General features: G+C 43.5%; 2 protein-coding genes and 1 long non-coding RNA gene across 7 annotated transcripts; 2 read left to right on the top strand and 1 right to left on the bottom strand.

Annotated features, from left to right (window-relative positions):
* The first annotated feature begins 1548 nt into the window (after positions 1-1548).
* On the top strand, positions 1549-12154 carry CCDC174 (coiled-coil domain containing 174). Its single transcript, XM_072347191.1, has 11 exons — positions 1549-1933; positions 2332-2436; positions 3244-3344; positions 4195-4253; positions 5383-5563; positions 6897-6992; positions 8222-8358; positions 8664-8758; positions 8966-9113; positions 10145-10282; positions 10587-12154. The coding sequence occupies exons 1-11, from the start codon at positions 1892-1894 to the stop codon at positions 11432-11434; spliced, it is 1950 nt and encodes a 649-aa protein (XP_072203292.1). The 5' UTR covers positions 1549-1891; the 3' UTR covers positions 11435-12154.
* An 805-nt stretch (positions 12155-12959) lies between these two features.
* LOC140257949 (uncharacterized) lies at positions 12960-16219 on the bottom strand. The gene is made up of 4 exons (XR_011905144.1): positions 16130-16219; positions 16000-16055; positions 15320-15407; positions 12960-13132 (listed from the first exon to the last, which is right to left on the bottom strand). It is a non-coding gene; the product is annotated as an uncharacterized lncRNA (long non-coding RNA).
* On the top strand, positions 16186-19986 carry CCDC51 (coiled-coil domain containing 51). 5 transcript variants are annotated; one of them, XM_072347711.1, is made up of 5 exons: positions 16186-16277; positions 16423-16591; positions 16808-17154; positions 17451-17615; positions 19156-19986. In XM_072347711.1, exons 3-5 carry the CDS (start codon positions 16837-16839, stop codon positions 19930-19932), a joined length of 1260 nt encoding a protein of 419 aa, XP_072203812.1. In that variant the 5' UTR covers positions 16186-16277; positions 16423-16591; positions 16808-16836; the 3' UTR covers positions 19933-19986. The 5 variants fall into 5 exon arrangements, with proteins under 5 accessions (XP_072203812.1, XP_072203809.1, XP_072203810.1 ...); XM_072347708.1 differs by having other exon boundaries at positions 16423-16664; XM_072347709.1 differs by having other exon boundaries at positions 16423-16676.
* The last annotated feature ends 4470 nt before the right edge of the window (positions 19987-24456 follow it).

The following is a 24456-nucleotide window of genomic DNA, read 5'->3' as shown; positions in this document are numbered from 1 at the left end:
TCAGCCTTGCTTTCACATGCTGTTTGCCTTGCTCCACAGCATCTGTTCTGAATAGTCTTCCTTGTATTCCCACACTGGATTCCTATTTAAATCCTTTCTTTATTTTTCCCATATTGAGGAGACACAGGGAAAGCCCACACCAGAGCTTCCAAGTGATTCGTTTTGAGCTTGTGCAACATCTCTCACCAATCTTGCAAGCTGCTGAGGTGCCACTGTTTCATACAAAATCCCCTTCAAACGAACTGCTGTGAGCCCCCATCTTTCTCAACAACAATAAACAAGCTTTTTGTGTTGATGCAGCTTTGTGGAAGTAAACACAATTAAGCCTTGTGCTAAAATGAGCAGCATACTAATAAGAGCTGAATCAATTATTCCCTAGGAATTCAAGGCTATCAGCAGTCTTAGATCAGACACGGTAGCTTAAGAAGTGTTCACTGATTCCCTGTAAGAAACAAGCATCACACAACTACATCGAATCTGTATTACACACACAGTTACCCTGCTTCCTCACCTCCTTTCTTTAGGTTAAGCTGGTTTTGCTTCCCACCTTGGAAATGTTCTTATTCCTGCTCCCCCTCTTTCATTTGCATTTTATTAATGCCTGTTGGCTGGATTAAAAAAATCCCCAGATCAGCCTTCCATAAATCAGGGCCAACTCAGAGCCTTTCTGAGAACTATAGATGCAAAAACTTGTCAGCTCTCAGAAAGCACAGGACTACTGAACCAACACTTAGGAAGTGCTCTGGAAGCCACCTGCCTGAATGCACACTGAGTGCCAAGTCCCACACATAGGCAAGCACAGCAGCACAGAGTGGCTCCACATTTCTAGCAGGCAGGTGGGAGAGCCATGCTGCATGTGCCTCTGTTCCAACGTGCTGGCCTTGCTGACATTAACTGACAAAGAATGGAAGGTACAGCTCCTTGTAGCTTGAGCTCATCTTTTGTAGCCCATCACCGACACTGATTGACTCATTTTGAGTCAAGCATGTCCAGGTAGAGCTTTGCTACCCACAGAATCACTTGTTTCCTGCAAGCACAGAATCACCAGCTCCATGTGCCTCGTTCTGCAACATGTGTTGGCCTGCAACTTCTAAGAGTAATTCTTTTTTCACATCCAGTCACGTAACCATTCAGTAGCACAGCTTTTCCTTCCAATCCTGGCCATGCCACTGAACCAGAAAGGATGAATTTTATACAGATGCAGTCACCTCCAGAGCCTTGCTATCTTTGTACATCTGCAAAAACCACCTGCATAATACTTGTGACACAGAGAGCTGCTGAGATGTTGCTGAGCCATTTTACGCAACACTCAAAGCAGGAAGAACGCTGCTCCAGTGCAGTTTGGATGGGTAAGCACAAAAATAATGTCGAGGAAGGAAGGAATACATCAAACATGTTTTCCTTTTCCAAGTTTGCAAACTCACATTTCTAACATTAGAAAAGGATGGTTTTCTTGTAAGACATAAAAATCAGAATGGTGCAACAAGCAGTTTGTTAAAATACATGGGCAAGTCGTAGAGGAAAAATGAAGCAGCAAGGAGAGAAGACAGTAAGGAGCTGCCTTAGAGGATCTATAGGCTGTGCCAAGCAACAAGGGATCCAGCAACGTCTGATTCCAGATCTAAGAACAGGATGGATGACAGTGAGGTAGGAGCGGCTTCCAGCGTAGTGGCCTGAGTCAGCATTTGAATCGTCTTTCCTTTCAGTCAGAAAACACTAAGGGGCACCGAAGTACCTACACAGCTACCCAGTATTACATTTCTAGCAGCCTACAAGTCAGGCTTCCAATAAGTCACTTACCGCACTTTACGACCTCGCCGCACTTTACGGCCTCGCCGCAAAGAAGAGACGGAAGCAGCCGGCGGGACGTTGCCGGGGATCTCAGGCCGCCATGGACAGGAGGAAGAAGCCGCTGGACGTGGCCGCCTCCTCGGTAAGCGAGCAAGCTCTGCGGCGGCTGGGAAGCAGAGAAAGGGAGCGGTAGTATCCGCAGCAGTGGCTGTCGCTCGGCTTACAAGTAGAGCTGCGGTGGTGCGAGGCCTGGTCGGGCAGCTGCATGGGCTCCTTGCTGGGCCCGCCGTACGGTGAGGCAGAGCCGGTTCCCTGCTGCCGAGGGCTCTGTCGTGGGAAGCAGCCCGCAGAGCTCTGCTTACCGCGTGTGCTGGAAGCTTAGAGTGACCTTCTCGGTCAGATTGCTGCTTTTAGGGTCTATATAGAACTGCAATTAAATGCTCGCATAGTCAGTAGTAGATTACTTTATTCTGTAGAGGAATAATGGTTTCTAGTAACTGATGGTTGGCAATGTGTTTGTTCCTGTTGCTGATGGTGTAGTTGGTAGATCTCAAAGCTGAGCTCTTCCGCAAACAAGAAGAATTCAAGAAAGAAAAGCTACTGAAAGATGCTGGCATCTTCGCAAAGCCCAAACCCCCTAATAAGGTAAAAGCATTCTTCTGTTTTTGTCATCCTTTCTCCTTAAACTATGGCAGTTTGTACATGTTTAAATCTCAGGAAATAAGGATTCTGAGCTGTGTTGCTGTGCAGATTTCCACCACGAGGATGTTTCCAGATGTGAGTTTTGTGCAGAGCAGCAAACTGCTGCCTGTGCCTGTCAAAGCAGTTTCTGAAGTTTCATTTCCTGGGGAGCCAAAGCGTTTCTAACTACAGAGAAAAATGCTTCTTTCTCACTTTGGGAGTTTATTTGCTTCCCTGAAGGAGGGAAGATGGCAAACTCATCCAGAACTGCTGAGCTTTGCTGATCAATGCTGTACTGTGTGCTCCTCTCTATCACAATGCATCACAGTGAACAGACAATTCTCACTCATTTTTACTCCTTTCCATATGTTTTCTATTTGTTCTGTAGCTTCCTAGTACTAGAGTTACCATACTTGAAGGTTGTGTTGCACTGTAAACTGAAAAGCTGCATTTTTAATCTGAAATGAATGTAGGAGAGAATAGGAACAGTTCATAGCTTTGTTATCACTTCAGTTATTCATCTTTTTTTTCCATGAAAACTTCACCAGAATACATTTTGGCTGATATGTATTTCCTTTTTCTTCTCAGCCTGACCTTCATTATCACATTGTACAGCAATCTGTCATTTTTAGGCTTTACTTACTGTGTTCCACAGCACAGAAGGTAGAGTCTGAAGTCAAATGGGTTTAAGAGCTTATTTAAAAGTCTTATTCCATTGAATAATATTGATCATTTCATGGTTGTTTGCTGTTACAAAATTGTATCCCACAGAAACCAAGCATCTGGACCAAACAAAACACAGGAGTTGCAAAACGAGCTGAGAAAGATGTTGAGCAGAAGGCAGAAGAGGATCAAACCTTAGATCAATCAAGGTAATTCTTAAGCTTTATAAGAAAGGAACGTTTTGTAGAATTTGTTTTTCAGTGCTTAGAGAAGTATATCAAAAGTTATGTGCATTCTGGATGAGCAGTTCTTATCAGATCAACAGGTGAGACCAGCATCAGTCCCATGCTCTGTGGGAATGATGTACAGGCTATACCAAAGTGTTCTTATTCTCTGGAGACATCTGCCCTTATATCATCACAGCTATCTGAGTGTGTTAGGCTGCTGAGATTTGAGTGCCATCTTTGGAAGCAAAATCCAGGGCAGTGATGCATTGGAAGTCACGTCACAAACCACTTCTTGGACTTGGCAGAAGATGGCTCACTGTTTTGTAAATTTGATTTGTCCCCTAAATGGCTTAGCTATTGTATGGGAAATTGGTAATCACAGCTGAACCTCTGATTAATCAGCTGAGGCAAGTGTCGGGTCAGCTGTGGGAGCACAGGTGAGGGTAATTTAGCTGTGCTCCCAGATGGGGTGGAGCTTGACTCCACTTCCTCTAGACCTCATTTAAGGGCTGACCACCACTAAGGCAGCATCTCTTGGAGGTTGCTCCTTGGTGGGGATTGCTTCAGCATTTCCCAGTGGAGGTGTCCATATCGGTGAGTTTTTCCTCATAAATAACTTTTTGAATATCTGTCACCATCTTTGTATCATTCCACCTTACAGGTAATATCAGTCTTTAAAACAACAACAAAAACCCCAACAGGTGTTACTCGGCTTCTAGTAGATATTTCAAGCATTTCTAGTATTACTTTTCTCATTACTTAAGTATAAATGGCTCGTTATGAATGGTGTTTGGAATTGGTGAAATTACTGGTTGGTTGGTTTGTTTCTCAGGAAGAAACTTGAAGAGAAAGCAAAGCTGTATGAGAAGATGACGAAAGGCGATTTCCCAGGTGAGCAAAGCTAATATAAAATAAGTGGTTATATGTGTGCACTTATATATAAGACAGATTTAAGTAATGGCTTGTTTTAATTTAAAATTGATTTGGATTTTTTTTTACAGAGCTTACTATTAATTAGTGTAGCATGTTTAAATATAGGGTCATAAACTTGTTTCCAAAATTCACCCTAAAGATTGGCCTATCACTATTTAATGGCTTACAGCAGCTGCACTATAAATTCACTGCTTGCCTTCTTACTTGAGAAATTATTTTGGGGGCTGTTATACAAAATGATTGACGTGGGTTATTTTGCTGTCAGAGAAAATCATGTAAGTACTAGGAAATGTGAAATTACTTTCTGAAGGACAGTCTGTCCTCGTAAAGGACTAGGAGCTTGTTGTATGCAGGCAGTCATTAAGTGGGTGGAATGTAATCTGCTTTTTCAATATAGAATATTAGAGGGGAAAAAAATATGTATTCTTCATAGTGCAGTCTTTGCATTTCATTGCTGTTTTTCTGTCCTGCATTCTAATTCTTGGGCTTTTTGAGGAGAAGTAGAGCACCGTATCATGCAGATAACAGAGAATCCTAATCTGTCCCTTTCTCTTTTTTTCACATATTCAGTCACTTGCAAGAAATAATTATTGACCAGAATCCAAATCTCCTTGCAATTAATACCTAACATTTCCTTTATTAGTGTCCAACTTTGTCACATGGGGGTCACTGCTTTTCTCCACTTTCCAAAGAAATACTCTAGTGACTGTTTTCTGCCACCATAGGATGTGTTAAGCATCAAATAAGTGTTTGAACTGTTGTGTAACAAACTGCAGATCTTTGAAATAATTAATGAGCATAGAATATTGTAGTGTGGAGAGGGATAACTTTTCTGTATTCCGTGCATAAATAATTGCTTTTAAAAAGCATAGAAATTGTATTCACAAATACAGGTTATCATTGTGCAGCCAGCTCACAGCTCCAAGTTTGTTTGACCTGAAGTGAGATTTAGGTACTCCCCAGTTGTGTGGACAAGGGCTTTGCTGGCAGCTGCAGAGGTGATTGTGCCTGTGATGTATCTATTGATTTTTGTGTTGAGTTCTGTTCTCTTTGCGGCTCTTCTCTACGAATTGATTTTCTGCCTTAGATGAAGAAACTGAAGATTTGTACCTAGTGGATTTCACTCAGAAGATCATAGACAAACAGCGAGAAGTGCAGGAACTGCATCAGAACGAAGCTGCTAGAGAGACTTTAGAAAAGGAGACAGATGATGAGGAAATTGAACCAGAAATGGAAATACCGCCACCAGAGGACCCAGATGAAGAATGGTTGGTGCTTCTGAGTGGGCTGCTGAGGCTTGGCAATTGCATGAGAAAAGAATTCTGTTCCACATGACGCTTACAGTGACAGTAGTTTTGTTGGGTTTTAGTTGGTTTGGCTTTGGTCAATACTGCACATAGAGAAAAGGTGGTTCTTTCTGTTTCATGTCTTAATAAGACAGTACCTTGTGCTACTTCCCACATAGACAACACTGCAATAGAATCCACCTTCTAGGTTGGAAGGGCAGATAACGTGTAGTGCTATTAAGTGTCTTACTGAGATTTGAGATAGAACCATCAGTGATCCAATGAGGAGTTCAAAGTGCTCTGTGCTCTCATCACAGTTAAGGTGTCAGTAATTTAAACCAATACATTCTGCTGTTCACATGGTACTTCTCTGTCATGGCCTACAGCTCACTTCAGTGACATACGTTATTACATTGTCGATCTCAGTGATGCCATATTCTAATGAAAAATATTTGGGTACTGGTATAATTAATACTAATTAATCTTCAGCTGTAGTTACCTTTACTGTAGAGAATGCAAGCTATTGTTTGTTTTTTCTGCTGATTTCACATAATAAAAAAGGGCACTGGATATTCACAGAGATGATAAAAAAGAGCAAGCTTACTAAAAGTACAGATCCCTTACAGTTTAGTTTGTGGAAATTAGGTTGTCAATCCTACACTTAGAGCTGTAATGTTAATTCTTTAACTTGGGATATTAGAAGCAGCATGATGCCAGATAACTTTTAGCAGCATTGAATGGCAAGTATAGCTCTTTATCAGCTTTGACAACTGTAAATTAAGTGTTCGATGCTATGAGGAGTCGCTAAGAAGCGTGTTATGTGCTTCAGAGGAACACTTTGCTTGCATTTTAGTCAGCCTTTGTTATGCGTGTTGAATGAATGCTATCAAGCTCTTCTAAATGGGCTTTAGATTTTTTAATTGAAGTATATTGTAGCAGTTTCATATCTGTAAGAAGTCAATGCTGTGTCATTATTTTCACCATGGGAAGCAAGCACCAGAACCAGCTTTATTTTGGTGTGAAAATTAAATGATGTCTTAACTTCTGAACATCTCTTTACACCACCTGATAATCAAAGCAGACAGATGGCTCAAAGGAAGATTGAGTAAATGTCTCTGGTAAAACTGTCATGCGGCCTGTTCAGAATGTGACCTCGGGAGTCTGACAGTTTCTTCTACCTTTCAATTAACATATATAGGGAGTCTGAGATGTCAAAGGCTTTTTGGAAAGCATCGCTGCTTCTGTTGTCTGTAACAAAACAATGACAGCCTGCAAGCAGAAGTTTGGTGTGTAATGTCCTGTGCTTTCATTACAGGGTTGATTACGTTGATTCCTTGGGCCGCTCTAGACGCTGTATGAAGAAGGATTTGCCAAGTATACTTAAAATGGATCAGGAACTTCAAGGGAAAAGGTATTATCTATTCTCAATCCTGACTTGTTGAATTTACTGCTTTTTCTAGGTATACTCTAGACCAGCCTCTGCTGGTTTCTGCGCTGTGCCTTAAGAAATGGCCTGAGTTGCTACAGAGCAATTGTACATGACAACAGTGTTATCAATGTTTTCTGTTATAAATTCAGACAGTACACCAGGTGTTCCTTGGCTGCTGACCATTTGAATTACATGGCTGGTGTGCTGTTTTTAAATTGTAAGAGAATGGAGGCTATAGATATGAAATAAAAGCACAAATGAAGCTTTAAGTAACCTTGCTTATGTAGTTTGCAGTGAAAAGTTCTAATAAATAGATCTAGCAATCTCTGATGCCTGATGCAGCTTTTAAAGCTGTGTTCTATGTAAGCTAATTGTGGTTTATTATAGTTTCCAGAAAGTGCTGGAGTAGTGATTCCTTGTTCTGTAAACTGTTCATAGTCCTTTAGCAAATCCAGCTTGGTTAGATCTCCATTTGTTTGATTTTGCTGTTCTGTTAGACAGCAGTTTAACTGCTTGGTTTTGGTGTTTTTTGTGATTAAAATTATTATGGCAGCACTGAGAATTGTTTTCAGAAGGTAATCTAAAGGTACCTCAGCAGAGCCACTGAAGTGAAGATACTTTCACACCAGCAACTTATTAGTGCTTAAAATAAAAAGAGAATAGGAATGTTTTGAAATTAGTCTTTGGACTGATATGTGTGAACATCTATCAGCAAAGCTTGCTTGAGTTAGACAACAAGAGAAATGCTGCTGCTTCCCTTGAGAAAACAGAAATGCTTCCCATGCTGGGTACAAATTGACTTCTAGTGTACCTGATTGGCTTTGTGCTATTGCAAATGGCTTTCATTTTCTTGCATTTAATCTGAAGTACTTCTACGTGTGGTTACTAACATCCAAACAGATGACAGTAAGAGTGAGCGTGTAACGTTTCATCAGCCATTCTGTGTTTGCTTAAGGTTTAATGAAGCCTCTGAGAAAGGATAGAATTGTGCTGAAGCATTTTAATAACATGTTCTACTTGAACCTTGCTTCAGAAATGGTGCCGTACTCATCACTGCTACCTCTAAGTGGTGCCTACTGTGTTCTGTAAAAACTGCAAGAGTGGATTAGAGCCAATCAGAGTTGAATTTCACTGTTTATTGCCACGGAACCAATAACTTTGCTCTATACTCCCTAATTTTCCCCACTTTTCTTTGTTTTTTTTTTAATTAGACTGGACCCTGATGGGAGCACGCTGTTATCTGAAGATATGAAGAGAGAACTTCAGAGGCAGCAGTGGGAAAAAGAAGAAGAAGAAGCCCTCCGAAAACCCATGGGGCCCATTCATTATGAGGACATTCGAGAAAATGGTACGCTTCCTGCTTTATGTCACTTATCTTCACACAGACTAATCTTAGAGGAAGCAAGGGAAAGGTACTTCTTGTTGCCCATATGGCAAACTTCACATATATGTTAAACCACATTTGTATTAACTATTCAAACTACCAGGACATTCTTCTCTCCTTCAGGAGGCTTCACTTCCTACATCATCTAACTAAGCCTATTTTAGATGTAAAAAAAGTGTGGTGTATGCTGTAATTCAAGGCAGGGTGCATTGTGCTTGTATACAAAGTAAACTCAGGATAACCTTATTGACTTCCTTTTTTCTTGTCAGAGGCCAGACAGCTTGGTGTTGGTTACTTTGCCTTTTCTCGTGACCAGGATCTTAGGCATAAGCAACGGGCAACACTGGATATGCTAAGAGAACAGGTATGGGAGCATCCTGACTTGGTTGTTTGGGGTTTTTCTGTGTGTTATGCACAGTGGTGCCTGCATTTGACTCAAAAAATTGTGCTTCCTGTTCCCTGTTGAAACGTGGTACCTGATAACACTGCTTTCAGTTCTTCATCAAAGGAAGTTGTGTAGTTGATTATAGTAACATGGGAATGTTAATTCATGTTTTTCTTTACTGTTAAGACACTGGATCAAAGAACTAAACGTGAACAGTTAAAAGAAAAAAGGAAGGCAGCTCTAGAATCAAGGCTGTCTAAACTTCGAGCACGGAAGGTGAAGAAGCTCAGGGAAGAAGGATTAGAAGAAGAAGCAGAAAGACTGGAGAATGGAGGTATGAATAGATGTCTTCTTAAGATGGATAGTTGCTGTTTCATCTTGTACCTGACCATTGGGTGGGCATACAACTGATACAGGCTTGGGCTTTTAAGATATAGATACTATATACTCTGTATATACAAGTAATATAACTTGGAATCATGAGCGTTCATGTAAGTATGTGAAGATATAAAATCGTGCCAGAAATAGCTTGATAATGCAGGAAGAAATGTTGAATGTCACGTGTGGGCTGTGATTCTTTTTGAATTCATGCCTGACTGCAGGAGCTGTGCAGGTTAATAAAGCATGCTGGAGTCACTGAAATTGTATTGGTTGGCTTTTAAGATAAGTGAGAGTAATATTAGCAAGTTGATTTCAATATCATATATAGTCTCAGAGTTTCGCTCCTGTCTCTAAGCAGAGTATACAGTTGGCTTTCAGGATTTGAGGTGATGAGTTTGAGTTCTAATCCCATCTCTGCCTTGTCTCCCTTTATGACACTCCCAGTCACTTGTTCTGTCTGTAGCTAATATTTAACTTGTCATAAGTCTAGCCAAGCCATTAACTGAAGCGTTCTGGAAATGAACAGTAATGTGCTGCTACAACTGTGACTGTTGTTCAGAAGAAAAAGAATGGAAGTTTTTTGTCTCTAGGATTGCTGAAGTACAGATACATGCTCATGTTCTTCTTTTTAATGATTTCCCAGTGTCACTATAATACTCAGCTTGTTTCTTTTTGGGTTATTGGGCAATTGATTTTTCAGCAATCTTTTGATACCATGAGAAAACTTGTGATATATGTTGCCTAATTATCTGGCTTACCCATTAGTTTCTCTGAACTAACATGAAAGAATTAAAAAATAAATAAACACCTCCCCACTAGGGTTCATTACATTGTTAGAATGAAGTTAGATAGCTACTGTAAGCTCTCTATATATTATATATAGCTCATCTATATATAACATTGCTTCCTGTTCTGCCTATGAAATTCATCTAGGGGATTGTATCCTATCAGTAACAAAAAACGTTCTCTCCTTCTGCAAAGTAGAGGTGAAAGAAACCACTAGTCCAGTACAAGCTGAACCCGAAGTTCCAAGACCAAGCAGAAAGGTAGAGGTTGTCATCCAGGAGAGAAGGGATACAAAGCCTGGTGTGCCGTATGTCCGTGAGTGGGATAAAGGCAAAGGTAAGGAAAGAAAGGATAAACGAAATTCCTTGCTCTCATGATGCTTTTCTTCTCACTATTTCATTTTTTAATGTTTCTACCAGAGCAATGGGAGTTCTGCTCTGTTCTCCTACACTGGACAAATACATAGTCTGACTGTATTAAAATCTCTTAATTCATTTCTTGCTGAAGTCATGTTAGCCAGCAGTATACCAGGTGAAAATAACTTCAGGTGGCTTTAAGCAGCTGCATCTTCTGTTTGTTCCTTTGTTTCTTTTCTCACTGAAATCAATATTTAAGCTACTGTTATCCCTCATTCTAACAGAGCTGATGTTTGGACAATGGTCGAAGAAGCAGGAAGAACTCAGAGATGAGCGAGATCCAGAATTTGCACCACCTTCTGATTACTTTATGGGACAGAAGAAAGGCGATAGTTACAGCAACCAGAATTTGAACAGTCCTGAAACCTCCCCTGGAAGAACAGAACCAGAAATAGCAGAGGACCAAAAGAAATCAGTGCAGGCCAGCACCCACAGAGCTGAAGTTGTGCCACCGTCTGTACAAGCATACAGCAACAGTGTGCAAGGTGCAGAGGCCTCTGGCAGCATTGCTGAAGATGGATCAACATCAGAAGAGACTGACAGCAGTGATGAGCAGGAGGGGCTGCCATCAGCACACCCCTACATCTGTGGTGCACAGAACATGCCACCACCAATGCCAGCTTATGGCTATAGTGCTCATCATGTGCTGCCACCAATGCCAGCTTATGGCTATGGTGCTCATCATGTGCTGCCACCAGTGCAGCCTTATGGCTATGGTGCTCCACATATGATGCCACCAATGCAGCCTTATGGGTATGGCACTCCAAATGTGCCATTTTCAATGCACGCTTATGGTTATGGAACCCAGGATGTGCCACCATCAGTGCAGGCCTGTGAGTGCAGCACCCAGCATGTGCCACCACCAATGCAGCCCTGTGACTGCAGCACTCAGGATGCAGTGCAACCCTGTGATTGCAGCACTCAGGATGCGGCACAATCAGTGCAGGCCTGTGACAGCAGCACTCAGGATGCACCTCCTCCAGGACAGACACACAGTGGTGACACACAAAATCAGGAACCACCTTACCGAAGTTTAGATGATATGCTGTCTTATTACAGACAAGTGACTTGAACTGAGTGGAAAAACAGGAATCGTATTCTAAAGATCTGGAATAGAATTATCTTCTGAGCAAGAGTGTTATTTTCCTATGTCTGGGAAAAATAAGTTTGTGTAAGTAGATGAAAATAAATTTCCTAGAGAACTGAGTTACCTGACATCACAGCTGTACTTCTACCCTGCCTGTTCTTTTCTCCTCTTCATTAATTTATGTCATTTTTGTCACTGCTTAATTAGTTTAGGGCACATTTTTTACTGCTTATACTTGTACTTTTGGGCATGGCTTCTGCTTTGGAGGTACTACAGGTTCAGTAATATCTATAGAAACAGTATTGAAATGGCAGACCTTCTGAAAGGCACAACTTCATAGCATAGCAGTACTGCCTGCTGCTGCTGTCCTGAACTTAGCTGGGCAGCATGGCATGAGCTTTTATTCTTCTTCCTTTCCCTGAAACACTTCAGAGAGAGTAAATAAAGAACTTGTAAGTAATGACTGTATACTAATGACTAAAAGGAAGAGGTTATAAATCTGTCTTTATGCCTAATCTAACAGCACCAACTCTTTTTTTCCCCTCCTCTTTAGTTTGGTACAGTCTCAGGTTAGTCAGTGTCCATGGGGTGGCACTCTAACCCTACGCATCTGCTCTGAGGAATCCTGGCAATATGTTCCTGTTCACTGCTAGGTATTGTGTAGTAATGCTATTAAAGTAGTCTCTGACCCCACGAGGGATCTTTCAAGTGCTGTGTCACCTCACCTGAAAGCTGTCAGCACAGAAACCAAGCAGCCCAGGGAAGGTCATGGGAAGGGCTGAGGAATGGGAATAATAACAAAAATGGTGAAAACAGTGATGCTGGTGTTGGGTTTGGATGAGTTTGCCTGTATCTCACTGCAGCAGCAAATGTGTTTTTGGAACTTTGAATGTGGTACACACTGAGGGCAGCCTGGAGCCCCCTATGGTGCTGTGTTGGGTTACTGTGACCTTTACAGCCTTGCTCTGGTTTCAGCTGAAGGGCTGTCTGAATGAAATCCCATCTAAGCAGATAAAGGACATCTCTGGCAGCGCTGAAGATGTCTCAGAGCAGGTATGACATACAACATTTCATACAAATATGAAATGCTTTCTCATGATTGCACTGGGAGTTTGCAGCCATATTTTTTTTCATGTGTTGCAGGAAATTTTGAGGGCCTTCAAACAAAAATCTGAAGCATGCTTGCTATCCCGCTAGCTTGCTCAGCCTCCCCTAGAGCTTTGGGTTTGCAGGACAGCTCATCTAAGCTCACCAGCCTCTCCATTGCAGGAAAGGCTGCTAATGAGGGCTCAGCCTGTAGTGATGCAGGCAGCAACCCCCTAAGGCGAGAGCAGCATTGCACATGCACCAGCCACCCTTGTGCAGCTGGAGAGGAGCACAGCACTTGGATACCTTCCAGTTCCTAGGAGAGTGTACAAGGTGGGTTTATACCGACATACAGCTGCAACTAAACCTGAGCATCCAGATTAACCCTTCTTTAAAACAAAACCTCCAGTAAAGAGAGAAAATATCACCTCTTAACAAAAAAGTTTTATTCTGACTAAACAAAATGTACAATGCTTCCCAAGTGCCAGCGAGTTCTCTTCATGTTCTGAAGGCTGCCCATCCATTGAGTTAAGTTGAACGCATCTTATCCTGCAGCTCTGAACTACTTTTTACCAGACTTCTTTATTCCGCCGCTCGCTGCCAAAAGAAACACCACCACCATCAGGCATCGGTTACACAGCTCTGAAAGCCCCACCGGGCTGTCTGAACAACTCACAGCCCCACTGGTGAACTGCTTATGCGTGTGTTTCTCTGGATGGGATACTACGTGCTTAACTCTGAACGAATAACTCCATGTTGAAAACCAAAGTCCCTCCTGGAAGTAAACAAGCCCCCAAATTCACAGAGCACAAAGTACTCCCACAGCTCTTCGCTCCTCCACTGATTACTTCTTATACGACAGCCTGATCAAATCAAATTTAAGGCTGAAGGAATAAAAGCATCAGTATTTCTACAACAACAAGAGCCCCGACTGAGACTGAAGCCCCAGTGAAGCAGGTGCTGGAATAACAACTTTGTTTTTTGCAGTCCCTATTAGTGAAGCAATGTGAAAGAACACAATGTATTGAATGCAGCACTTTCTGTAAATGCTGTTTGGTTCTGTTTTATAGTACGTGTCATAGGTGACCTGTGCAAAGGAGAAAATGGCAGTAAGGGCTGATAGTCAGCAGCAGACTTTGCACCACGATGTAATGATTCTAACAGCACTGCCTTGCTTAGGCTCTTGGGCACAGTTGAGTTCCTACAACAGTGTAATCTCTGGCAAGCATCGGCCAACAACCAGGTAACTAAAATTCAACCAAATAAAAGGAAGAGTGGCAATTGCAGGACAGAGCTACCCAGATGTGCAGAGCTTCTCACACCTGAAACTCCCAAGAGAGAACAAGTTCAAGACAGTCGGGACAGAAGGAAAGCTCAGGGAATTTTTTTGCCTGTCTGTAATGCCAAAGACATTCTGTAAGTCCCACACCCAGCACATTTTTTGTAAGCAGATAAATCAGAGCAGCTAGATCCATCTAAGATAACAACAAGAAATAACCCAAGTCAGTGGGACTGCATTGTGTTCTGCCCCAGGAGCACAAACTCACATATGAAGTTGCAAAACTGCTGGCTAAGGTTTGTAGCTTATCGTTACAGCCACCGTGTCGGAGGACTTTATTGTGTCTTATTCTTCTGTGTTGGTGATCTGCCAGCAAAACACCCATGTGCAGAAAGAATTCTGAGATGAAACTACAGAGAACCATAGTCTAACCTTGATCTCTGGTGTTATAACAGCCTCTTATTAAGGCCAAAATGGATAAATGTAGTCTTGTGGAAGTTAATAAGACTTCTGTAAATGGTAAATCCTTACTCACTGACCCACTGGAACTTTCAGGGTACCATTTAGTGGATGGATAAAGTGAATTCTGGTGATTTCCTGTCTTCAAACAGCATCTGACAAGACTTGTTGCAAAGGTAGTTTGTGACACTAAGTTGCTGTGGGATCATTGGGAAGGTCCTTCCAGGACCTCTAAAAGATTTAAAGTTTACTAAAGAAATAATCAGTAAAGGGTAAAGTTTAAAGGTCAGTATAGAATAGAGAAGGGATTGGCCGTATTAATGGATGACACACAGAATAACCTAAAGGGAACAGGCAGGATGTACCCTGAACAGTCCTAATATAATCCCTGCAAAGGATAAAGATACAAAGTGAGTGGATGGACTGTATTAACAGTATTTCCTACTGCCAGTGTTTGAAATACAGAGCAGGCTGAGTGAACCATCACAACGAAGGCTGCAAAATTTCTTCTTTGACAGAGCATACTTTGCATTCACTTAAGCAAGAGCTCTGAAACCAGCCTTATTTCCAGTCACAAGTTGGTTTGTTTTCTGTGAGGTTCCCCCCCACATCTGTCATGAATCTTCTGCTCTTGAATTGCATCCTCTAAGAAACCAAGTAATGGATTGGTTAAAATTCCACAACTGTGGCAAAGGTGTCTTAGTACATCTGGAAAGCAAAGGAGGGTGTGCTAAAATAAGAGCAGAAATCCCTCTGCACCATCCCACTGGAAGAGCTTATCACACCTGGCACCCAGTTACACCTCCTAAACCACAACCTGCACCTGTAATTTGGACATTAAGTTGCACAGTAAAAATAACAATAATCAAAACGCTGCCTCTATTTGTTACTTATCATCTGCAGCTGCCATCAGCTTCCCGGTGTATGCTGGATGATTTAGGGGTAGATCTCTTTTTATGTTTGTCAAGCAAAAACATTAAAGCCAACAAAACATTTGAAGCCAGCAAGCAACTTGACTTTTCCTATCACTGTGGCACCTCACTTACTGAGGGGCCCTTTTCCAGCAGCCTTCGCTTTCATCTCCTCAAGCTTCTTTTGCTCCTCCTTCTGCTTTTGTTTAAAAGCCAGATCTGTCTGAAGAAAAGAACAAGTGTCAACATCTCCTCCCCACCAAAGCTGGAAAACAACTGAAAGCAATGAGAGAAAAACATTACATTCCAACAGCAATCAAAACCTAGCAGACTAAAGTGATGCAAGATGGCTCAGTGCTGGTAAACAAGCAAAACCTTCCAGCACAATGACAGAGTATCGTTTGGGGGGTTATTTTGTGCTGTACCTCAACACAGAGATTGACCAGGCTTTTACTTTGGGTGTTTGATCCTTCTGAAATCAATGAAGTAACACCTCCCATAGCAGCAGCTCATTCTGCCCTCTGAATGCTGTTAGCATTAAAGCCATTACTTTTCATTCTTACTGTGAATCAAGTGCAAAAGGACAACAGATCTTGGACTGCTTAGGACAAGAGAATCTAAGGTTGCTTTTACCTAAAAGAAGCGTAACTTAAACATCTTCCTGTACGTGTCACTACTCTTCAGAATTAATACGGATCCATTAGAAAGGAATACAATAAGGCTGCAGGCAAACCGCACAGGCACAGCAGCCATTGCACATCCCTGCCAGAACATCCTTTGCAATTCAAGATGCTCGCCCCTCCCCACCGCCCTACCTCATCCAGGTCCTTCGTCTGCTTCTTCGGCTGCTTCAGCGGCTTCTTCTTGCCGCCTGCAAAGAGAAAGGGCGGTGAGAAGCGAGGAGGAGGCACAACCGGCGCCCGCAACCCCCGGGCCCGGCCTTACCCTCTCGGCCCGACATGATGCCAGCAACGCTCCGCACCGCACCGTTTCCGTCTGACCCCACACGGTTGCCGTAGCGCTTCCGCCTCTGCCGCTTCCGCTTCCGGCGTCGAGCGCCGACCCTGCGGGCAGGAGCGGGCGCTGTGTGAGGGTGCGTCCGGAGGCCGCTGCTACGCCTGGTAGGGCCTTGCAGCTGGACTCGGTCTCCATGCGATGCGAACGTCCTGTCTGACCCTTTTCAAGCGTTTTTCTTTCTTTAATGCCTCTTTCTCATTCCTTTGTCTGTTCTTTTCCAGGATTGTCACCGCCCGTGATACCGTATGCCAAACTCAAATGTGAAAGCGCAAAGCGAGCTTTCCTATGGCAGTCCCGTCTGTGCTGAAGCACTGCGTTACTCCACAGCTACTCCCGTTGGTCCCTGTGCGCGGTCACTGTGCAATGAGTTAATCGGGAAGCATGGCACAGGTACTAAAGTGCAGCAGGAAAGCAGCAGTCTGTGGCACAGCTGCCCTCTGCTGAAAACTGGAAAGCTTCCTGTGTAAGTCATGGTGTAAGTAATGTGTAAGTCATGGTGTAAAACTAGTGTTGGTTTATCCGTTCTTGAATTGTAATGGTTTGCGTGTTTAATTTTAAGAAGCATCTACCAGCCTTAGTTTAATCACATTTTTCTCTCTCTTGCAGCGCTTTTCTTCAGTGATTGAATACCAGCCATGGGGCCAATGAAGTATAAATCAAGTGTGTCATCGGTGTCCTGCGGGCTGCAATATCACCGTTCTTTGATAAAGCAAGGTCAAAGAATGAATGTACACTTAGTGAGGACTTATTGCTCATCTGGACCGAAAAGACCCGAAGCCAAATCAACCATAGAAACAGCTGTGGGCATTCTGAATCGAGTGGTGGAGGCTGGAGCCGTCGTGGGGAAAAACTCCCTGCAGAAAATATCTGCAACCGGCAAGAACTGGTGGGACAAATATGAAGAGTTCGTTGGGCTTAATGAAGTTCGGGAGGCCCAGGGAAAAGTGACGGAGGTAAATGTGGAGATAATGGGAAAAAATAAAATGGGAAATTGGGACTTTAAGGCATTAGGAAGCCTGGCTGTGAGGCTGAAAAGAGCCTCCAAGGAGAACTGTGGGGTTTTTTTCTGCTTTAACTAGCTGTGCAGATATTATGACTGAGTTCTAGTCTAGTAAGCTCAGTATATGTAGCGTGTCTCCTGTATTGCGATGGATTGTGTTGCTTTTGTTTTCCTTCCTGAAATCCATATGACTAGCAGTTAACGTCTATCTGAGAGTAAGTCTCTAAAACAAACAATCTCTCTTCTCAGGCTGAAAATGTCTTTATGATAGCTCGAGGGATAGTACGACAGGCTCGAGAAAATGTAGAAGCCCAACAGATAAAGCTGAAGGAAGTTCGGGACCGCTTGGACAGGGTCTCTCGGGATGACACTCAGTATTTAGAACTGGCTACACTGGAACACAGATTGCTGCAGGTAATTTTCTGGTGTTTGAGTGCTGGCAAATACAATGAAAATAGATGTGACTGGTTCTGCAGATGTGCTTTAGTATATAAGTACAGTAATCGGAGTTAATTTTTATGATACTTGTTTTAATTGAAGTAACGTGGATGATTTGATGTGGAAATCATGTTCGTCTTGCAACAGGGTAGTGCATTTGGAGACAACAGCTGAAAAGCCCAGAACATTGTTTGAGTGGTGATGGGTGCAGGTAAAATAAAAGATGGGATTCAGCCAATCAGTCTTCCATGTCAAAAGAGAAGTGCGTTCTGGTTGTTAAGCCATCAAAATTCTCATCTCCCTTCCATCTGGCTGCAGCACCCACATAGTTTACTAAGGCTTTTGTTAGGTAGCAGTAAGAGCAAGGCTACTCCATGAAGGAGAACAAGCAAGAAGATGAGGAGGAACCACAGTACAGGCAGGGGCAGTGTCCTGCACCAACAGAGAGCAGTCCTTATGCACCTCATCTGGAGAAGCCAAGAAGGGCTGGCAATAGGAGCACAGTCATCCACAGTCCATCAGTCACAAATAAAGGTGTGGTAGCAACTAAACTCAAGCCAGAAATCCAAGTGAAACTGTGGGAAACAGGCCTGGGAACTAGCACGTCTGTGGCAAAGCTCAGGCAAATAGTTAATAGCTATGCCTGGGCTTAAATGGATCTACTGAATCAATAAGCAGAGCAGCAGCAAAGAACTAAAAAGAGCTGTCCAAAAAACAGATCAGGTCTGTGTAGATGAGATCTCAAGAACAGAGCTCTGCGTCACTGTGGAAAGGTAGAACTAAAATCATCACTGTATGATGGTACTGCTGCTTTACAAAAGAAATACGTGCTCAAAAGACTGAGATAATTTGGGGAATGCAGTTAATTGACAGACAGGTTCACTGCTATCAAGAACAGTTCTTTGTTAAAATGACAGAATTTTACTGCAGGAAAATAACCACAACATTTTTACTGTTTTGCTGAGATAAACTGGCTTACAAAAGGAACTGCCACACTGAAGCCAGGAGGGGCAGGAAAAGATGCATGTCTTTGAACAAGGGAAGAAAGCAAAGGCAGAGGAATGAGATGTGTATGTGATGGTGAGATGAGCCTTTCCAGGACGTCCTTTTCAGAACTGTCTTCAGTTCCCGTTTTAAGGGAATTACAACTGAAATGGAGAAGTGGGGTAGAGGTGCTGGTTGGAGAAGTACACAGATCCAGGGAAAGCTTTCCTTATGGGGAGAGAAAAGCTGCCCATTCCTAGCACTTTCCTATCATCACCATGTGGCAGATTATTTAGACACTCTTGATATGTAATTCTCAATGATCTTTCCCATTTCTTAGCTTTGACTCAAAATGACGTCTCACCAATTTAAATGGGATTAATAAAGAAAATCGTACATTTAAAGGAAAAAAATCTGTGAAACAGTTGATGAAACAACTGATGGATGCACTTTTTCCCTTTTTTTTTTCCTTTTTAATAATCTGAAGTTATAAAGTGGTGTGACTTTTCCTTCAAAGCTGTGTTTCTTGCAGGAAGAGAAGAGGTACCGAGCTGCCTACTTAAATGCAGAAGAATCTGAGCGAGAAAAGTTTTCTCTCTTCTCTGCAGCCGTAAGGGAGAGCCATGAGAAAGAACGGACAAGAGCTGAAAAAACAAAGAACTGGTCTATTATTGGTTCTGTACTGGGAGCCATTATAGGTGTTCTTGGTTCCACCTATGTTAATCGAGTAAGGCTGCAGGAACTGAAAGTCTTGGTGCTTGAAGCGCAGAAGGGCCCAATAAATCTGCAAGAAGCCATCAAAGAACAGGCATCCACCTATGACTTGCAGCAGAAGGATCTCAGTGATGTCATAGCAGACCTGAAAAACATTCTGCAAACAAGGACATCGCAAGGAACAAAAGAAGGTGTTTTATTGGCAAGAGAAGACAGAAGTGACTCCATAAAAATAGATTCTCTTTTAATTCCTCTAAAAGAACAGCTTAACTACACCAAACAAGTCAGTTCATGTCTCGGGAGTTTACAGCAGCAGTTTACCCGTCTGCAGGAAAGTGTAGCACAAGTAATTTCTGAGGTACAGAGTGTTAAACTTGCGGTTCATTCTAGACCTGTGGAAAGAGTAACAGCCAGGTCCTCAGGAGAGAGTAAGGGCCAGGCTTCTGCTGTGAGAGATGTGATTTTAGAGCTGTGTGATACAGAGCGGAGACTGGAATCACAAATGAAGAGAAATTCTATTTACAGCACTGCACTGACATGTACTGTGTTTGCTGTTAGCCTACCAGTACTCTATATTTTACTGAAAGGAAACTGATCTCTGATGAGTTGCCATAATTTACTAGATTAATAAAAGGAAACTTGCACTACGCTTAGACTACAAGTCCAAATAAATCTGTGCTAGCATTTCTCATGCTTTTCTGCTCTGTGCTTGGGAAACTTGTCAGGGCTGGCCATCTATTGCTATAGGCTCCACGTTAACTCTGTGCTAAGGCTTTGACTTGCTGTGTGGCTTTTAACTTAAGTGAAAGAGAGTCCGCTGTTTCATCTGTTGATTTAATTTGCTGATCGACTCTTCTCTTGTTTAGTTCTCATGCATTGCACCCATCGGTGAGCTTCATCTGGAGCTTTACTTGTGGTTTTCAGTTCAAATGATTCTTTCAGTCTGTCGTTGATCAAAGTACTTCACGTGTAATCCTTTATAATTTCACTCCTGATTTAATCATTTTTGCAGTGTGTACACGAAGCAGTAGAAGTCATTTCAGCAATCAGGTAGAGAGATTTGCTCTGATGTTTTTTTTGGGGTTGGGTTATTTATTTTTGGTTGGGTTTTTGTTTGTTTTTTAATCTAGATGCAATGGTTTGCTGTGTAACAAACAGCAGGAGCAATACAGACGAGGAGGATGGAAGTTACCGTGCTATAACACACAGCTCTGTGTGTCTGCACAGTCAGGTGGTACCTTTAAAATATATTTAAATAATGTGTGGTTGCTTTTTGATTATTATGAAGCTTCCAAAAGCATTTCTGGAGCTTTAGCCATGTTACTGGCAGGTGTGGAGATGTGGTATATGCAGTGATGTTTATACTGCAGGTACAAGTCAACTGCCCTTTCTTTACAGGCTCCTTGACTTATCATTCCCTAGCTATTTTGTAAGCAGCTTTGGAAATCACTCTCCTATCCCCGGTAGTTTGGAACTGTCTTCAGTTTATATCCTTTTAGTTATATCCCATTTGGAAATGCTGTTCTACAGCAGTATTTCGAAGATGGTATTTTGTGGTAACGGTGCTATGCAAGCTACTCCAAAACAGCAACTGGAACGAAGTGAGGTCCAGCTGTTTTTCTTGGAAGGGATGAAGAATGGCTGGCTGAAGAAAAACACTGTCTAAACAGCTGAACGTGTCTCTGTATGGCCTGACACGAAGTCGTTGGTATTTGTTGGTATCGTTTTCTCCCTGTGATGGCAGCAGATAAAGCAAAGCAAACTTGGAGCTCGGGTTCTTCCAGGCACTTCTGTGAAAGCTTTGCAAAACACCGACAGCCTGACTTCACACTCAAATGCCTTTGTGTGAGCATTTCGGAATGACTGAGCTGTGTTTAGTACACACTGATACGTGAAGCCCTTTCCCAGTAACCATGGGAAAAGAGCTGGAGGTTTTGATTGTAAGCCTCTAAGACTGTAAGATTTTTGGGACAGGGACATCTGCTCTGAGGCACCAACATCATTTGGTACCACTGGGTGCTATTATAACATGACTGAGTAAACAATGTTAGGAAAGGCCTGCGCTGCTTCAGTACTTAGAAGATGAAGTATGCAAAGGGTAGTTTGGCGAAGGACTGCTGCTGATTCTGTGTTGATCATTTGGAGAATAGAGGTTGATGGGGAAGCTGTTGGGAAAAGAGCTGCATGGGGTGGTATGTATCAAGGTGAAAATATGGATCTCATCCTCTGCAGGGAGTTTGGAGATTCAGGAGCAGGCTGTGTGTGTGCAGTGCTCTGCAGCTGGCACAGTTTGTCGTTAGAGCTGCTTACTGTGCTCGTGTTCTTCCTTGATTAATCCTCTTACGTAAAGCAACAGCAGAATCATTACAATGAGGAGAACAGCACTTGGGAGGGCAGCTGTGTGCTCCCTGCGTGAATCATTGCTCCATTGTGGCAACCTTCTGCAGCTTGGTGCTCTGCCACACGTGCACCCCAGAGGCAGAAGGTGTGGCTGCACAGCACCGGCTGTACCTGGAGCTGAGGGCAGTATCCAGGACAACAGCAGAGCACAGGCTGTACACCTCATCTGGGAGCTACATCACGCCAGTTCTCCTCATGGCAACGCGAGCAGTAAATACACAAGTCTGAACAAAAGCAGCCCAGCTATATGCTGAAGCATTTATTGGAGTGCTCCCACTAGTGAGGTGTGTTTGCAGTACTGGCAGTGACTTACACTGCATACAGTGATGTCTCATTGCATTTCTCCTGGCAGTTCAGGCACGGCCAGATGAGTGGTTTGTTGCTTGTGTTCTTCTGGGCCGTTCTAGCAAAAAAACATAACACAAACCAAACAGCAAAAGTGCTGCGTTGCATACCTGTGGATTGTTAAGAGTTTACACTGGTGGTTGAGTTTTGCTATTGGGAATGGGGTCTCTCAGCTGCAGCTTTCCTTGTGCAAGAGAATGCTGCCCGCTAAGCACTTCAAGACTGACATTCTTGCACTCTGAGGGCAAAGTCCTCTGAGTAGGATGGCTCAGCCAGCTGTGTTTCCCAAGTGCTGACAGCTGAGGTGGTGGTTGCAGTCCTTTCTGCAGGTGCTAAAGAGGCCAAGGGCTGACCTGCGTGTCTGTAAGTCAGAGAAAGGCAGTGCAGTTTCATGTTATTTCCGCTGCTAACCAAGACACAGAAGAGGGAACAAGTAACAGCAACAGGAAGCCTGCGAGTGGACAATGACTATAGAAAAGTGAATGGCAGTTGTCTGAACTTGGCTCCTGCCAAGCTATTTTGAGTTCTTGCTGCTCCATGAGAAGCCACTCTTAAGTGAAGAGCAAACAGCCTAGCTAGTGGCTATGGAAAATACATGGAATGAGGTCACTGCTGCCTTCTAACAGTAGGTGCTTTCTGAAGAGAACTTGCCATTTCTTCCACAGGGGAAAGGAATATCAAACGTTGCTTATGAATGCAAAACAAAGGCGACTGTATGTGGTAGCACCATCAGTACGTGTCTGTTTATCAGTTCTTATGGTTTGCATGTTCTGACATCCTGATTGGAAGCTGCAGGTGTTCCTGTTGATCTGGTTGTAGCTATGTTTGGCAAAGACAGTTTCTTGCAGAGAATACCTTCTAAAAACAAATACTTCCTTCTGTGTGGTGCTGAGGAGCAATGAGCCTGTTCTGCTTACTACAGGAGAAGGCTGAGATTTGCAGCAGGAGGGAGGTCTGTGTATGCTGGTATGGGCAGCTGCAATCAGGTATGACCTGAAAGTATTCACAACTATTCTATTTGTGAGGTGCCTTCTCAGCCAGTCCTGAAATACTGTACGAGGGGTTTATTTTTAAGGCTCCTTTGCACACTTCTGCTATAAACCTTTACTTTTCAATGGCTGCAGCCTGCAGTGGCCTGTCTACGAGCGTGCCTGAAGCAAGCTGCTTATTCAAGTCTATTTGCTTTGAGTTTGGGAGCAGGGCCTTCAACATGGCTGCTGCTGTCACAAAGGCAGAGGTGCCCAGATGCAGGGAATGAGGACTGTGGTGCTCTTCCTCAGTGTGCTGAGAAATTGAAAGCTGCAGAGCAGGGCAGATGTGGCCAACCTTCTGCCGGCCCCTGGATCACTGCTGTAGATGCAGCTCATGGCCAGGAGCGATAGACAGGACTCACTCGTGATTTCTGAACCAGTTTCATCCCCTGCTCGGAGGGGAGGAAGAGCAAGAAGGAAATCAAAAGGGGTATAAGCAGCTGCTGGTCTTGTGATTACAACGGTTACATAAGAAACTCAGATAACCTGCTTAGAGGCAGCTGCGAGCAGGGGCTTCCAGAGGGGAGGATCCTGTATGGATTTGAAGGTGTAAAAAAAACCTGTAGAAGTGGGAATCAGAAGCTGCTGAATGGACAAATTCGTGCCGCGTTCGCTCTTTGTGCTGCGTCGTTTTCAGCCGTGCCCTGCCCGAAAACCGGCTTTGACGGTCGTTCTGGGAGCAGGATCGCTGTGCCGAGCGGTGGAAGCTCCATCCTGCAGAGGGAGCGCGTCCCACTGCACCGCCTGGGATGCACCCGAGAGGCAGAGGGGTGCAACCCTCCAGCACGGCGCTCTGCTCTCTTTTGCAGCTTGCTCTCCCGGCTGCGGTGGGTTGGGTTGGGTTGGTTTGCTGCTTTATAAGTAAAGCTTTTCGGTGCGTGTCTTAGGGTTGTTTTTTTTTTAAGGCAGATTGAAGGGGCTGCAGGTCAGGACTGGCTCTGGAGGAAAGGCAGGCAGGGGATTAGTGCCTTGAGTCAGGAATGGGTTGGAGCAAAGGAAAAATAGAAATGGTTTTGTTACACTCTTAGTCACCAAAGCTGGATTTTGGTGGAAGGTCGGATGTCTGATTCGTCAGGTTGGTGACGAGTTGGGTGAATGAGCCCTAAGCCCAACAGCCATACAGAGGTGGGAGTGGGGCAGTAGGGGGGGTTCCTCTGCCTGGGTGAGGAGCAGTGATGCCGGGTGTCCCTGGGACATCCCTACAAAGTCCTTCCTCTGTGGGACCACTCCGTCCCTGCGCCCATAGCCATCATTTCTCCCTCGGAAAGCAGCAGTTGTTGGGGGTGGGAGCGGAGATGGGCGACACAGCGTAACAAAGAGAGCGGATGTTCAGTGACACTTCG

Source organism: Excalfactoria chinensis, chromosome 12 (assembly GCF_039878825.1).
Source record: "Excalfactoria chinensis isolate bCotChi1 chromosome 12, bCotChi1.hap2, whole genome shotgun sequence".
Lineage (NCBI taxonomy): Eukaryota > Metazoa > Chordata > Aves > Galliformes > Phasianidae > Excalfactoria > Excalfactoria chinensis.
Note: the sequence above shows the minus strand (reverse complement) of the source record. Positions and strands in the feature narration are given on the sequence as shown.